The sequence below is a fragment of the Dermacentor variabilis genome, chromosome 7, assembly GCF_050947875.1.
Source record: "Dermacentor variabilis isolate Ectoservices chromosome 7, ASM5094787v1, whole genome shotgun sequence".
Classification (NCBI taxonomy): domain Eukaryota; kingdom Metazoa; phylum Arthropoda; class Arachnida; order Ixodida; family Ixodidae; genus Dermacentor; species Dermacentor variabilis.
In genome coordinates this window covers 75,350,515-75,367,885 of record NC_134574.1, presented here as the reverse complement: position 1 = coordinate 75,367,885, position 17,371 = coordinate 75,350,515, and the positions used below count along the sequence as shown (strand labels likewise).

General features: G+C 46.4%; 1 protein-coding gene across 1 annotated transcript in view; it reads right to left on the bottom strand.

Moving 5' to 3' along the window:
* The window catches only part of LOC142586849 (uncharacterized), a 513,536-nt gene that overhangs the window by 13,241 nt on the left and 482,924 nt on the right, over nt 1–17,371 (bottom strand). The window contains exons 6-8 of the mRNA XM_075697720.1: nt 13,362–13,378; nt 6,003–6,064; nt 772–864 (exon numbers count right to left, since the gene is read on the bottom strand). Of these exons, the coding sequence (XP_075553835.1) occupies nt 772–864; nt 6,003–6,064; nt 13,362–13,378 (172 nt within the window). The remainder of the gene's footprint in view (nt 1–771; nt 865–6,002; nt 6,065–13,361; nt 13,379–17,371) is intronic.

The window sequence follows — 17,371 nt, the reverse complement described above, 5'->3', positions numbered from 1 at the left end:
TGTTCATGTCTTTTGCTGGCAAGCACTGGATCGTGGTTGCGACCGACTATTTGACGCAATACTTTGAAGCTAGACCGCTTCAGTGAGCCATTGTCAGTGATGTAGCGAAATTTTCTAACCGCGACATCGCCCTCCGGCCCGATGCACCAGAAGTAGTCATAAAAAATCGTGGTACAGCTTTCACAGCAGAGATGATACCAGGCGTCATGACGCTTAGTGGAACAGATCATCGTCGAGCATATGCACACGATCCTCAGACCAAAGGTCACACGGAGTGTATAAACAACTTATTTGCTCACATGCTTGCTGTGCTATGCGACAGCGACCACAAGAAATGCGCCGATATATATATATATATATATATATATATATATATATATATATATATATATATATATATATATATATATATATATATATACTAGGTGCGACATTCCACGATGAAGTGTTTAGGCAGATGCTACTGCCAGTTTCTGACGACCATCGTGTGTCAAATTCATCTACACGCTGCTAATTGCACTACAGAGCACGTGAAAATTTTGGATACAACAAGGTACGTGTGATACGTACACTTTCCCCACTTGGTTGATGCCAGCTAAGAAACGCCGCAAATTACAAGAAACAAAACACAGCTTAAGTAACTGCACACGCGCCACACATGCAAAGAACCGTGAGAAAAAAAAATCACACATGAACAGATTTATCGTCCGATCTCCACTATTTCTCTCAGTATTGCCATTTTCTTTGCCCATATACTGTAATTTTGCTTACGTCCATATGGGGGCATCTTTCCCAGAATGATGCAGTCCTCGTTGGCGTGCAAAGATGGAAAACCCTCTATTCCGTATGGCAGGGAAGACCATTCTGAAAAGCACAAGGAAAGCGTATTTATTTATACCCCGCAATACAGCTCTGCCATGATTCGCGCACTATCACCGACCGAGCATCAGGTCGGATGTTGGATTTACGGCCGCAGTGGGGGAATATTCAAATGGGTTCGAAATGATAGCGCGTTCATGTAGCAAGCACTCAACAGTGCACTCCCTGGGTGGCAGGGTTTGTGCCCCAATACATCACTGCAGAAACTTGTGCAACTTGTAGTACCTTCGCCGTTGCAGCATACACAATGAATGCAATATATTTATCACTGCTTTATTGCTAAGAGATATTCTTTTCTCTTCGTAGGCTACTCAGTGTTCTCGATAATTTACAACTCTTGTCTCATTAGTGACGTATTTTTCACACTACAGCGCATGCAAGTGGCCTTACCCATGAGCGCACCTTCTTGAGTTATCTACCCCTCCGAGCCAGCAACTCCTGATGAGCCACCACTTAGCACATACACGTGCTTCAAGCTGTGTAAATATATTTTAGAATAACTTTTGATGGGGAGTTTATCGTCTAGTAGCGATACTCAGCCTTATACCGCAGTGTAAGCCCCGCTTATCCCAGTCGTCTGTCGTACAGATGCGCCCGGTCACCGAAGAGCCAATCTGTCCGAGCAGTGTGCGGGTTTGCGTTATTGGATGTGTACGTGCTCGCACATAGTGCTTCCCTCTGGCCTTGCGCCACGTGCAAGCAACCCTCTCACTAACGAAATTGTAACCAACACACCATAATATGCATGCGAAGGGCGTTATTCATATTGCGGATGGCGCCCATGAAGCTTTGCCATGATTGCGGCGCCTCACTTCTCAAACTAATATGTTTTCCGTTCCCTCTGATTACCCCTACCTCCTTCCTTTTTCTGCTCTTTCTGAGCTGCGCTACAAGCCTAAAGCAGTCACAATATAAAACGAGCAAACAAGAGGCAAGCAACTCATTATTTAGTAATGACAAGGCCGCCCCGTCCCACAGAAACACAGGATGAATTCCCTACATTCTATTATTTTTATGACTAATCTTTACATGGTATTCACTTTGCACGGTAACAGTAGACTGTATTATTCTTGTGTTTATTCCGTGTCTGTTTAACTATTTTATTTTTGTTTTATTTATCACAAGTGGTTCACACCTACGAGCACCCATTTCATCACACAAGGAAAAAGAGTTCTTCTTTTGCAAGTGGCTGTATATTCAAAGGAAATTTCTCATCTTTGACAGCTTACGCTATTCGTCATTGGCTCGGATGCCCCCGTGCCATAGTTGTTGCCCGGATTCAGCACTCGGCATGTCAGATTAGAAGAAATCTAGAATTAAATTGCATCTTAACCAGCCGCATGAATCGCAACGAATTTAGGCAGCCGGAAATACGAGAAGCCACCGATGTCGAACCACTTCGAGAATCAGCGCCACCTAAATGGCGGCGCATCGTTCCCCACAGTCTTTAGTACCATGCGCTGTTCCGGAGATGCTTGAGAATGGAAGGCCTGGGAACACAGAGTTGCAGAAAGCAGCATCTGTGGCAGAGGAGATTCAACCTTTCATTCGCACTGTCCTTTGACAGGACCAATTAAAACTCTGTTTGCTAACAGCAGGCGTACACAGACAAAAAACAGAGGGAGCGCAATGGCAAAGCAATCTAGCCCGCAGCGAAAACCGCGCAGCGGCGATGAAGACACTACTTTTCGGTCCTGTCCTGTCCAGGCACACGGCATGTGCCTACATCGCAGTGTCTGCTGCAATAGTAATTATGCGTTAGCATTAGTAGTGTCAAAGTGGGAAATAAAGGCTAGGTGAGTGAAGTGTGTTAGGACGGTCACGTGGCAGAGAGCTGACGGGAGAGCTTAGAAGAGCGTGCATGTGCGTATGTGTATTTCAGATCTATGCATGCATTACGCATGAGGGCAATTCAGAAAGTATTTGCCGGTATTTTTTGCCTAAATTAAGGCTGAAAATGCTAAGTCAACTTATCCATTCCCAACGGTGGACTTTTCTAGGACCGGCCCAGCCTTATCTGCCTGTTAGCTCCTCAGTACATCTCTGTATTCAGTTGTTGAACATGGCAGTTATATTTCACACGTTGACGGCGTACCATCAACGAAGTGTGATTCGGTTTCTGTGGAGCAAGTGATGAATGCCCATCGAAATCCACAGGGAAATTTAGCCCACGTGTGGGGAAACTTGTATGGGAAAGCATCTGGTGAAGACCTACGCGGAAGACACAAGAAGGAAGACTCCCCTGAAGAGTCAGCCCCAGCCACAGAAAAACGCAATTACTAGAGCTCAACAAAGTTTTCACTCATTCACTCACTCACTCACTTTCGTTTTGAGAAGTGTAAGATGGTGGCGTTGTGAATTCGAAAAAGGCCATAAGGTTATCATGACAAGGGGCGTTCTGGGAGGCCGCGTGCGTCGCTGACTCACGACAAGTGGCGACAGGAGCATCTCAAATTTGGTACTGTGATGGGACAAATGCCTAAACCAGCGGGGAGACTATGGGGGAAAATAGTGTAAGGTATGTGAATAGTAGCTGTATTTGTAATTACCTGTATGCACCTTATTTTGGCTTATAAATAAAAAGGTGAGCAAGGACTTTCTTAATCGCCTTCGTATGGCGTATGCATGTATGTATGTGTGCGTGCGTGTGTGTGTATGCGTGTGTATGAGTGTGTGTGTGTGCGTGCGTGCGTGTGTGTGTGTGTGTGTGTGTGTGTGTGTGTGTGTGTGTGTGTGTGTGTGTGTGTTTGTGTGTGTGTTTGTATTAATAGAGTGTGACTGGACAGTGGCTTGCTCGAGAGCACCGTCAATTATACTTCACTCCACGAAGAGGCAGGGCATGTTTGGAATTAGCTGCTGAAGAATACTTTGCAATGCGGTGAACGCAGTAAAAAGGAACACTCCGGGTTGCCAGAGAGGTACGAGGTAATGCTAACGCATTTGTCTCGCAATTACTACTAAATTGCCTCCGAACTATTCTTTAAAGCGATCAGCGCTAAGAACGCGACTAAACAGAAATACGCTTTCAAACTGATACCAACTAGCTCACTTACGCGTGTAATCGCTATATAATAGCGGCGGACAACATGACGTAGCAATAAAAGAAAGCCACGAGGGCGGAGCTTGTTCACATACGCATACTTGCCAACCTGTGATATTTGTAACACCTGACATTGATATTGTAATAACCTGACAGCAGGGGGTAGGGGGATAAGGGCAATAGCAAACGTATTGTTTCAGAGCTTCTGCTCAACCAATGACCGTTTAGGCATCCATACGCACTTTGTTAACCACGATTGCACAAGCGACGAAGTGTTTTAGACCACAGTTACTTTTTTCCAGCGACCCTGGTGCTGCAAATTTCGCTTGCTTCAGAACTGAGATGTAAAAATGGAAATGTGCTTGCACCATCTTGGATTCCTTCCAGCATCACAATACTTCCAACGGTGTGGGATTGTTGAGCGAAACGTGTTGGTGAACATATTTTTCGTAAAGCTTGACGCAACGTTCGCACAATCGTAAGCCGAGCTGTAATGATGCGTAAATATTACGAAAGTTTTGGAAGAGTTGGCAGGTATGCATGTGTTACATCACCAAGTAGTCGGGCTGCGTTTGACAGCGCTTTCGACTTTTTCTAAGATACTTAATTGGCACAGCTGCCAGTTGCGATGGCTTCACATTTTCCCAAATGCGGAAGTGAAAAGCAGAAAAATAAGTCGCATTCAACAGTCAGTCGTCTATTCTACCTGTAAAAGGCGGTTCTAAAGCAAGAAAAAAATTGTATGCTTTCTCTTTCCCAGCATTAGGCAACGCGAAGGAGCATGTATGATTGTTCAGCAGGATTGTTATTGGTTGTGCGAGCTTCACCTCCTTAGCTTCTCTGCAATGCCAAGCAGACGAGAAAAAATATACCGTGGCCAAAATTTGCGGGAACGAGTAGACCTAGTGTAACTAAAAAAGCAAAAGCTCTAAATGGTGTATGAGGAAAGATAGTAAAGCCCGAAAATATCGCCAAATTTAGAATGACTCCTAATATAGTAGGTAGTTGACGCAATCGCCGGCGGGTAGCCTTCTCAAGGTGACCAACCATCTTCAGCCGACTCTGTAATTACTGCAGGAGCTCCTAAATATTTTATATTGAAATCCTTGCGGGCAATTTTCGAGCTTTACTCTCAGCGGTCGCTGTTCTCGATGTATGCCTAAAGAGCCTTCACGTGCATATCTGCTGAAGTATTTTGCGAACCATAGGGCCGTACTAGGCACTGGTGCATTTTTCGAACTGTTCTATTAATTTGTCCGCTATGTTGCTTCCCGATACATTGCTTTGGAAAAGCTCGCGACCATTTCCGAAGCGTCCAAACTGCAAGACACATGTTATGATACTTAAGGTTGATACCATAATGCTAGTGTAAGTGTGTTTAGTCACGAGGGATGCTCAGAAACTTTGTTGTATATGCACCATGAATTTGGAGCACATGAACACACGTCTCTTTGGCTTTAGAGGAATAGAAAGTTGTGTCTTGCTTACATGGGGGCACTTCTATGGGAAGGGGGGGCGAGGGAGGGCATCAAAACAAACTAGGAAGCGTCCACAGTTGGTTGAAGCACGGACAGTGAGCTGCTTTCTATTATGATACTTCTTGCGCACGTCTGATAATATACATTACACTTGACACTGTTTGTACATTGCACGGCACACCCATATGCATTTTTTCCTGTATTAACTGCTTCTTACACTTTACATGGCGTACGCACTGTATAGGTTGTTTTTGTTTCCTTGTATTTACTTATTGCTGACCTGGCGCGTCGATTGTAACCATTGCTTTTTTGTTTGAGTTTGCTGCAAACCCCCTGTATAACAAAGCGCCTGTACTGTTTGTATGTCCACTCCTGTATGAGCCTCTCAGGGCTTACAGTATTGATAAATAAAAAATAAATAAAAAAATACCGAGATCACGAATTATGCGAACTTCCTTTGTGATTATTGTTCCTTATTTTTCAATGCCTGCATTTTTTATACTTTTATGTGAAGAGCATGTATTACGTGTTTAGCATTGAACGATCGTACAGATGATTTGTATACGGTCAGAATTATGGTGGTGAAAAATTCTCTGAAATCTCACCATCTTTGACTAGGAGTGTTTCTCCATAGTGTCCCGAAGTGTAGAACTTTAGGTCCAATTGCCTGAAAGAGCCATCGTATAAGTTAAATATAGTACAGATCTACTACAGGACTCTTATTTGCATTGTTGTAGATCCTGACATCCTTTAAAAAAAGCTCGCAAGTATTCGCAAAATTGCCGCGCGACTCGCCGCTCCAGGCATTTTGCGTGTATTCGAGGGCTTTTTCTTGCTCCTTAAAAGACTAGTCTATAGCATGTATTGAGCAACACAAAGATGTATAGGGAGCTTTTCATGTCGCTCTGCAATTTTTTCATTGACACTTTTCATGTAATTGTAATTGAGAAAACTAATTCATCAAGACTAATAATCTGATTATACAGAATCAGCGTAAATAATTTGAGCATCTCTAAGCGATTGCAAACAACATTACCTTGGTTCGGTCCAGCGACGGGGCATTCACATATTTTTATGCCCTGGCTAAAGTTAGCTGGCACACCCCTATGTATTCATGCTTGTTTCTAACGAATGCCAGTTGGAAGTCAGTGCTTGTTCTTGTCACTTCTTTTTGTGTTTCGTGTACGCTGGTTATATCATTACGAGCTACCACCTAGCCGGGTCTCACAACTTGAAGTTTAAGGGTGGGCCAAATTGAAATTTGAGGATGGGGCAACTTGAAGTTTGTGGAATGGCAAAGTGAAATTTGGGGGTATACTTATGCATACTTAGAAAACTCCAGCGGAGTTTCTGCATACTTTTTGCTGTATGCAGCTCGGGCTTGCCACTTCCCAGCATAGTGTGAATAAACTTCGCCTGATTCGGAGCAGTTTAGGAGAGAGCTATGCACTCAGGCCAAACTTTGGCTTAGATAACGAAACTAAATAATTCGTTTAATAATTATTAGAATGAGTTGTTTTATATAGAGTTCACCTAATTGTTTAATTTATGACTTTATTTATTGCACGATAGAGTCGTTTGTTTGAGTAATATATTAATAATTAAGATTACCTGATACTGTCGAGCTAATGTGTGGTACAGTTACTTATTCTTGAATATGCTCCTTTGATATTACCTTAGTTACTCTTGTTTAGTGTAATAATTTAACATATATTATTTAACTAGCCTCACAACACCTCAATACCGTCAATTAATGGTTTTACGCCTAGCTAATCTTGTAATTATTGTTATTAGTCTGCTAACCTCAATTACACTTACATCTCTTCAGTACACATTACATGACATGACATTATATGATATATGACATTATGGCATGGCACTGTGTTCGCAGTACACAGTGCCGACAGAGCGACAAAGACGACGATCAGCAGCCAGACCAAGGAGACGACTTAGTGGGGCTAGCCTACAACCATACTGGTTGTACCGGCCATATCTTCCTAATAGTAGATGTGGTCCTATTGAACCTTCAAATTTCGCTCGTTTCATTTTTGGTTGAGGTGCTGCATACTGCACAAGAAGGAACTCCGCAGAGTGCTTATGCTCGGCCGTCCTACTATGCTGACAGACGACCAGGCAGCTTGGTCGAGCACGATGTCAGTACCCGGGCCGTCAGTGTCCTTGACGCCTCAATCGTGAGTTGCTTTGACCCATCCGCTCGACCTAGGGCACCGACAGAGTCGACGTGGAAGAATGATTTAGCATATACGAACGCGTTGCTGCACCCAACCGATGGGACCCGGCAGTGATGCTCGCGAATATTTCTACCTCCAGGGACCACCACTCACCTGGTATGACACACATATAGAAGAGCAGACCAGCTGAGACTCACGCAAGCAAGAACCATGTGACCTGTTACGCAAGGTCGATGGTCACAAGATCGCCGCTACGAAAGGCCTATCATGTCGAGCTCAGAAAGATACAGAGTCATGCGTTGCGTACATCGTTGATGTCCTAGCTCTTTGCCACGGCGTCGATTCCCATATGCCGGAGTCTGACAAAGTGAGCCATGTTCTGAAATACATCCCAGATGATGAGCTCAACTTGCTCGTTTTTATAGATTGCTCGACGATTGACGAAATTATCTATGAGTGCAGGCGTTTCGAAGAGTTAGAGAGCCGTCGCACTGCCCGAAAGCTCTTTCGGCTTCCCAACACGACTTGTACGTCGTCGTGCGAAGACGCTCATTCGTCCCTTCGGTCATACACTACAGGTAGCGTTGTCCGAATTGTGCGACACGAAATCGAGGCTCCTTCATCATCTCCTTTTGCACACCCTTCAGAGGATACTCAGTCGACGATCTCCCTCATCCAGGTCCGCGAAGAACTGCCAAACGCAGACATTCAACCCATGTGCTCCGTAAGCCGCTCCTAGGATAGACCTAGGAGATATATTATTTCATCGACCTCGCCCGACGTTTGGACGCTCTGAGATCCGGCACAATGACGAATACCTTACGACATGCACATATGCTTCCGACTGTTGGCCAAATCGTCAGCCCTCGTCTTTGTGCTCCACGTTTTACTACCGCCACAATGACAGCCTACTTCGGCCATTTGATGCTCCCCATAAACCGACATACTGTGACCGCGGCCTTTCTGCGCGCACAAAACAGTCAAAGCGCTCTACGTAACCTTTTGCACCTCATTCGCCGCACCATTTTGTACGCTTACCTGCGGTAAACTTGTGAATGTAGCGTCCGGGTATGAAGCTGCATTGGAGCTGCAAATTCTGTCCTTACGTTGCCGGCAGATCAGAAGCTAATCGCTGTGGCAGTTGACGCTCTACCTGTAGCTGACCTGATCGATACCGGCACACACATCTCAGTCATGAACGCTGATCTCCGGAAGCGGCTCAAGAAAGTGCTCCCATTTGCTGAGTCCTCCGTTGTAAGAGCCGCTGTTGCGGATACTCCCTCTGTGCTGGGAATGTGTACCTCTCATCTCGACGATGGCGGTCGCTGCACATCTGTTCTGCTCCACGTACTCGGCGATTGCCCGACGTCATCCATAGCCATGGTTTCTTATCTGCTAACTCATAAAAAACTGACGGCTCGGCTGGTGCAGTGCAACTTGATTTCCCTGATGTTACAGACCTTCCCGACAAAGTGCAGATCAAACTATGTTGTGGCTACTTTGTTCGTCCACCACCGCAGGTGCCGACCTGTATCACAGCTGTGCCCAACCCCTGTGTACCTGATGGTGACTGTGCTGCCACTTCCTTCATTTATGCCTTACTTTCGCATGATGTGTCATTTCCTGACAGCATTGTGACCATATCGGCTCACAAAACTTATCATCCGTTCCTGAATTTCGCATTCGGCCCTCGGGCACTACCCAAAGGCATCTCTCTGGCCACACTGTCGCCGTCGTAGGAGCACGAATTTCTTCTCTCTCGCTTTGTCCTTTTTTCAACAAATCTCTCGCCACCTGCAATGCTCATTGCGCAACGTGGTCTCCAGTGCACGACGACGTTGCCAAGATGATAGCCCTGAACCTTTCACCGACACCAGCCGACAACCTTCGTCATCTGCTGCATCTCATTACATTTTAGACATTCACGGTCGGCCTTTTGGACAAGGTTGCCTTGTGCAGCATAGCATACATACCGCCAATGCACCACCTATTCAGCCCTATCGCATTTTATACACCTCTCGCCGAATATACTATTGCATACTGCACACTAACGATATTATTGAGCCATCGTGCCATTGAGCCATCTATCCACAGCCGCACATTAACGCCTCGTTTGACTGTCTACACGGTGCGACGTATTTCTCATCAATACACCTGCATTCTGGTTACTGGAAAATTGCCGTCGACGACATGGACGGTGAGAAGGCCGCATTAGCACGAGTCATGTCGTTCGGCTTCAGCAATACTTCAGCCACCTTCGACCGAATGACGGACTCGCTCTTGCACAGCTTTAGGTGGCATATGTGCCTCTGTTACCTCGACGATGTCATCGTGGTATCGGCGCCCTTCGCGACAATACTCTAGCGCTTTTCGTCTGTCCTCAAAATTTTCTGGGCTGCTGGGATACAAGTGAATTCTTCGAAGTACCACTTTGGTTATCGCCAAATCACTGCCTTCGGTCATCGCGTCGACTCATCTGACATCTGCTCCGATCTTACAAAAATGTGTGCTGTTCTTGATTTTCCTGTACCTACCTCTGCCGATGACGTCCGCAAGTTCGTAGTCTTGTGCTCATATTTCCGTCGATTTGTCAGAAATTTCGCGTACATTGCTCGGCCTGTGACATTCCTTCTCAAGAACGGCGCCCCCTTTTCAGAGGCCCTGACGAAGCTGCTGCCTTCGAACGCCTTATAACACTGCTCACTACAAAGCCAACGCTCGCTTACTTCAACCCATCTACCCCATAGATATCCGTGCAGATGCTAGTTGCTGTGGTATTGGCGCTGTTTTACCTCAATGTCATTGTGAGCATGGCAGAGTTACTGCGTACACAAGTTTTCGGCTTTGACACGCTGAACACAATTACTCCAGTACTGAGCGCAACTGCATTGCACTCGTATGGGCAGTGGGTAAATTTTGACCGTATTTATATGGCTGACCTTTCACTATCACGACCGATCATCACGTTCTTTGTTGTTTCAGGACACTGAAAGATCCAGGCCGCTGGGAACTATGCCTTCAAGAATTCGCCTACACTGTGTTGTAGTGTTTAAATGCGGTAGGCTCCACCAGTATGCACATTCCTTGCCTCGGAACTCATTCGACGCTCCAGACTCCCATGACGCACCTGCTCGAATATTCGCGCTCTCCGCCTTCCACCACATCGTCCAGGAACAAAAACGTGATACATCCTTGCACCACCTTATCAGCCGCCTCCGTTGTGATCCGTCAGACGCTTCAGTTCGCAAGTTCCTCATTCTATACGGAATTTCGTACCGCCGAAATATCCGACTAGAAGGACACGGACTGCTGCAAGTCGTTCCCTCTCCTCTTTGCGCGAGTATACTCTCGAAAAACTTCATGATGTTCCTACTGCTGGCCACCTGGGTGTTGCCAGGACATTTGGACGTGTGCGGCGACGATATTTCTGCCATGGAGTCTACCGTACCGTGCGAGGTTAAGTCGCTGCTTTCGAACCGTGAAAACATCGTAAGAAACTTGTATTTATTCCGGCTGAAACCCACCAGCTTATTGATGTTCCCAGCGAACCGTTTTATCATGTTGGGCTCGGCCTATTGGGCCCTTTTTCTACCTCCAAGGCTATCGCGATTGCAACGGATTATTAACCCGCTATGCCGTCACACGAGTCATCCAGACCTGTCACGCAACCGGCGTCGCCGACTTCTTGCTGCAAGATATCATCTTACACCACATAGCTTCTCGCCGGCTCCTCACAGATAGGGGCATCTGCTTTGTACCTAGAGTTGTCGAAGATCTACTTCGCTCTGGCGCCACAATACAAAAGCTAATGACAGCATACCATCCTCAAACGAACGGCTTCACTGGATGCTTGAACTGAACGCTTACAGATATTCTATCGGTGCATGTCTCCTCAGATCATACTGACTGGTACGCGGCCCTCCAATTTGTGAAATTGTCGTACAAAGCACCACGTCACGCCAGCGCTCGCCACTCGCTCTTCTGTCTCGTCTTTGGACGTCAAAGCACATTGCGTTTCGACAGGTTCCGGCCAACTGCTCTCGAGTACGCTCGCGACGTCATGGCGACAACCGCTAAGGCACGTCAGATTGCCCACTGTCGCCTTTCTGAATCACAGGCCAGATAGAAGTCTGTCACAAGCGTCTTCATGATGTTAAGTCCTCTACCGGCGACAACGTCCTTCGAAATCTTTCAGGGAGTGTGGTCCTATCGGAGAAAACTGCTCTCCCGGTAATGTGGCCCTTACCGCATTGTCCGACAGCTCAGTGATGCCGCTTCTGAAATAGCTCCAGCCGATGATTCCCCCTCGTTCACGTCACCTGATTTTATCCACGTGGGTTGTCTCAACCAAACCATGTGGCCGCCATCTAGCAGGCCCCGGGTGGGCGCCGTTGTTGCCGGGGCCTATGTCACGGCCACAAGAGAGCGACAAAGAAGACGATCACCAATAAGACGAAAGAGACAACGTAGTAGGGCTAGCCTAAGGTTCCGCCATTATTGCACAGGCCATATCTTTGGAATGGTAAACACGGTCCCAATGAACCACAAATCTCTGCCCGTTTCATTTTGTAGTCATAATCATAAATCATGAGTAGTCATACGTTATCTTAAGGCATTCTCATATACATGATCATTTGATGATTTTTAAGTTTTGCAGAACTTTTATAAACAATGTGCTACAGATGACATATTTCTACTCCACGAGTTGTATTATACGGAGAGGAGGACAATACTTGCACAACAAATCGAACGCATATTCAATTAACTAAACAAATCTAATTATCTTGTGAATTATTTATTTGACGACACATTGAAATTTACGAATTGTAGCCGGTGAGCTTGCAAGGTGTATCCGCTTAGAATTAACTTCCGCAATGACATTAGTTTCGAGACATGCGCCATCAGGCTTGTCATAAATGCATTGTTATTCCACTTACTATTTCAACAAAACGCAGTCTTACACATTGAAGCACAAGAGTAACTGGAACACCCATTCATTTCGTCCCACAGTTTGGGAAACCATATCTCGAAGCTACTGTGATGCAGGAAATTAATTTCAAGTAGATACATGCTCACCGGCTACTCTTCGTGAATTACAATATGTGCCTTAAGGTTTTCCGCTAGAAAGCTAATTCGTTTTGTTTTTCATTATTTGAATGCGTGGCTCGATTTCTCGGGCTCGTAATGCACGCCTCTTCGACGAATTCACTTCAGGAGAAGAATTATTCAATCTGCCACAGGAAGTATTTTGAAAATTGCATAAAACTTGAAAATTATAGCCCTGTATGGCTCCTTTGGACCTCATGTATCCCTATGCGTGCAGTGCATCGTGTAATGCGTTAAAGAAAGACAGTTGTACAGACGGACAGATAGAGTCCCGAGGGAACTAGCCCCAGTATGCTCACACATTATTACACGCTGGGAGTACCGATCAACTACAGGGCGTTTGTGGACAATTCGATGTTACCGCTTCGCTTGCGTGTCAACAGCACACGCTGCGCTGCAGACCCTAGTATTTGAGCAACAGTGATGGGGAGGGGTACTCTGCAAATTCTAGCAGGCGCTTGTCTATCGACAAAGCCTGGCTATTCTGGCCGCCAATAGATGACGACACCAGCAAACTAGCTTCCCCTTTCTGCCATTTGCTGGCGTTCTAAGCACCCTCTGCACAGCACAGGCTACGCGCTCGCGTGCTCCCTTTCACAAAGGACCACTGTGTACCGGTACCAGTCATGTCATGAATGTCAGTCATAAAATGGTATGAGCACTTACATGTCCTTCCACTGATTCTGAAAAAAGAAAGACAACAAGACAACACTTGATTTACTTGCAGATTTTAAAATCTTTTTTCTGCAGTTGGCCACAAAATTAGAAAGCTCGCGTGACATTACTCTGCATTTCATTGTGAAAATGAGTTATATTGGCTAGTATATCCAGAGGTAAACTACCTTTAATATAACAAAAAGTGCCTATGACCATTCTATATGGACTAATATGGACACTTTGCAGAAAGGCTTCTTTGAGTGGCTTCACTTTAAACGCATTTATGTTGAGGTGGCTGTTTCGTCGGCTGCACACGCGCTGGATTTGTTCAACTTGTTACTCGGTAAAAGTAACTTCATTGGGTAAATAAAGAGGAACACGGCAAATATTCACGGAGGCATTGTTAATTGCACTGTAGAGTAGGGTTAAGTGCTAAAGGTAAATCCGGAGAAACACAAAATCAGTTTAAGACAGCAAACTATCCTTTAAACAGCCTATAAGAAAAGTTTTACTAGAACAGAAAATGAAAGCTAATCATCCACCTTTTGAATTTCGCGCTGAAACCCCAGAGCTAGTACGTCAATATGACGCACGTCTTGGATCTACGATCTCAGCTTACAGTCACTGGTACGTTATTGGTATAGATCCTGACGCCCACTTGTACGTCAGTATCTACGACAGCACCTTACGCCGTGGCATCGTCATCGTCTGGATTGGCAGCGGCAGCCTGTTTTTATGCTCTGTAAGTCTAACAGCCCATCGGTTATTTCCCCTACGAATTACATGACGTACCCAGCACCATTTATTTCTCATAATGTCAACTATAACATCGGCTATCCCCATTTGCTCTATGATGCGCACCGCCCTTGTCCTGTCTCTTAAAAGTCCTCTCACTAGGCCCCCTACCAAATTTGGGCTATACACTGGAAGTTGTTACGTGTTCTCTAAGAAGCTTTCTGCCGCAAATATGTTCCAAATGGGCTCAATAATAGCCGAGATAGAAATATTTCAGTGCCGCGAACCCATGATTTCAGCAGCCGGGCTCCACTGCCAAGCAAGACGCTCTTTCCACTCGCGCTGTCCAGCTTACGCAAGCGAAATTCCTTGCGTTTGTTCTCCCATACCGGAGCTCGACGATCGCATACGTCACAGGCCTCGCCTTCATTCTTCTTGTGCTCTTCGTTTTTTTTTTCGTCGCTATGCCTTTCCGCAGACGGCGTCGCACGCGAGCTGTTGTCTCGTTTGCGGAGCGCACGAGATTGCGCGCTGTGCACAAGGAAACATGCCTAGCGATATAACTCAGTGCTACACGAATACTGAGGCAGAACGAGCGGATCACAATGCATGATCACGCGCTGGAACACGGTAGAAAATGGCATAATTTTGGTACCTGCGCACGTGACCCCACCACAGTGGCAACAAGCAGACGAAGCGCAAGTATATCTCTCTTGCTTCGATGAGAAGTAAAACAAAAACACGCATACAATCCGTTTGTGCGTTTTATTATTTCTCTAAACTTCAATTCGACAATTCAAGCAGCAGATCGCACAGATAACAGATGCCTTGAATATAAACCGCAGTCACTTGTCGCCACGAGGGACGTCACACTGCGGACACGACTACGTAGCGCAGGCGCACGACTTCGTCACCGTCCGGCTTGGAGCGCGGCGGCCACGAGGAGAAGAAAAAACTGCAGTCGGCTTGAAATTTCAGATCTTTCCGCGGCGCGTAGCGATCTAATACTTTGCAGAAATGATCGTTATCGCGCTATATGTGCCCTGCACTTGTCAGCTCAAAATGGCTAGACCTGGTGAGGGGCCCTTTAACATTGTGCACAGCATTCCTCGTATCATCGCTCTTTACTTTAATTGTCCTTTACTTGTTCTCCAGCTCATTTTTTACCCTCCTAACTACACCCCAATTAGTTTGTTACCGGCAGAATACAATGAGTGCACAAATTTTTTTTCAACGACGTTGGCAAGTGCCCAGTCATGATTTGGTAATGTCCGCCACATGAACTATAACCCATGTTTTTATTTGTTTTGTATATTTTCTTCTCGTGCTGCGGGCCCCCTCTAAGTAACTTACTTTCATGAACGTACTTTTGCGCAGACTCTAGAGGCTGACTGGCAATCATGATCTGTTGTTACATTGCCAGTCTATTGAATATTACCTTTTCTTCTGTATATTATTCGGCAGCTCTACTCTTGTACTTCTTCGGTTAAGGTCTCCAATTAGAGATGTAAAATTAATAAATGACTCAAGAGACAGAAAATTGGACTTATTCGGCGGGATCAAATGACAGTCAAAATGGCTCGAACCCTCAACCTTTGGTTGGAGTCGAACCTATGACCTTCTGTGTTCAAGAAGGCGAAGTTAATTGAGATAGGGGTAATTATGGCACTCGAAGCCAGGACCTTTGTTTGGAGTCCGACCTACGTTCATTTGGTTTAATGACGGCGAAGTTAATTACGATAGAATTCGCAGCGCACTTCTACGTGCGACAATGGTCTGGTCACCCAAAACGATGAGGACACGCCCAGCACGGTGACCATGCGCGAGCAGAAGAATCAGCAAGGCTTCCGTCTGATTGAGCTGGCTCGGCTAAAAATGTAATTTTCGGACACCAGGCACCACCAGCGTCTGTGTTATTTTTCTTCACCCACAATTTGGTGACTCCGGAATTTGCATCATCCCTTTCGCTCCAGGTGCCGCAGCCGCTTCACTGGGCCTATCACTGCAAGGAGCTCGAGCACGCTGTCTTCGCAGTCCGCTTTTCCACCTTGTAAGTCATCGCCTCGGATTCTCCCGATCAAGTACCGTATCAATATCAAGGTCACCGCTTTCAAGCTTGCAGAGTTCTAGTCGTCAGACACGGAACTTTGGTTCCTTGCCATCGAGTTGTTGTTCCGTAGCCACCTCCTCAGTTCGCAGATGGCCATGTTCGAACACATGGCTTGTGCGCTTGCACCGACTACTGCTTCGATGGTTCGCGATGTTCTGCACTTCCCGCCCATCAACCGCCCTAATGACAACCTTAAGGTGACACTCATCAAGCGCACCATTGAATCGGAGCAGCATCGATTACTGAACTTGTTACATTGGAGGAGCTCAGCGACTGCAAACCTACCGGCTTATAGCACAGCATGCAAGTCTTGGCTCGAGACGGGGCTCCTTCAACCGACAGCGCAAATCTACGGGAACTTTTCCTGCAGCGTCTTCCACCGCAGGTCTGCATGATTCTGACCCCATGTTCATTCACGACGTTGGCATTTCTGGCCAAGTTGGCCGACAAGATTATCTATGTCGGTTTCCCCTCCGTGACCACAGTTCATCGCCCTCCTGACCCTCCGTCCTATGATACAGCCGATGCCGAAAGCTTTGCGTGTCTCCTCGAAGCAAACGAGGAGCTTACACGGCAAGCTGTGCAACTGACAACTGAGGCCGCTGCCATCCGAACTCGCCGGCCGCGTTCTTGGTGGTGACCTCGCCGCCCAAGCCATGGTCACTCTGGACGCTGTTTTCATCCACCCGGTACGCTTTGCTGGTACCCCCATCGCTATGGCTCTCGTGCAAAGCAGTGCCGCCAGCACTGCTCATACGTGGGAAACCGTTAGGCCAAAAACTTAGGGCGATTGAGGTTTCCGGCCCTAGGTCCAGTCGCCTTTTCCACGTTACTGAACGTGTCACTAAAGCGTGATATCTCGTCCACAATGGCGCCGTGCTTTGTGTTCTTCCTGCTACATTGGCTTAGCACCACCATCCTCCCGACTCGCCTCCTCTCGCCGCGGTCAACAGATCAACCATCCAGACCTACGGTCAAAAGTCCGTGATCTGCCTCAGAAGTGCTGCTGGCTGAATTTTCGGCATCGCGGGTGTGCGCCAGCCCATTATCGGAGCTGACTTTCTATGGCACTACAAGCTTCCACCGTCCTTGCCGAGTTTGCGGACGTCTACCGACACCTATCCTTTCAGTCCTGAGTCGCTCAAAGTGTGACACATTATATCATGACGACTGG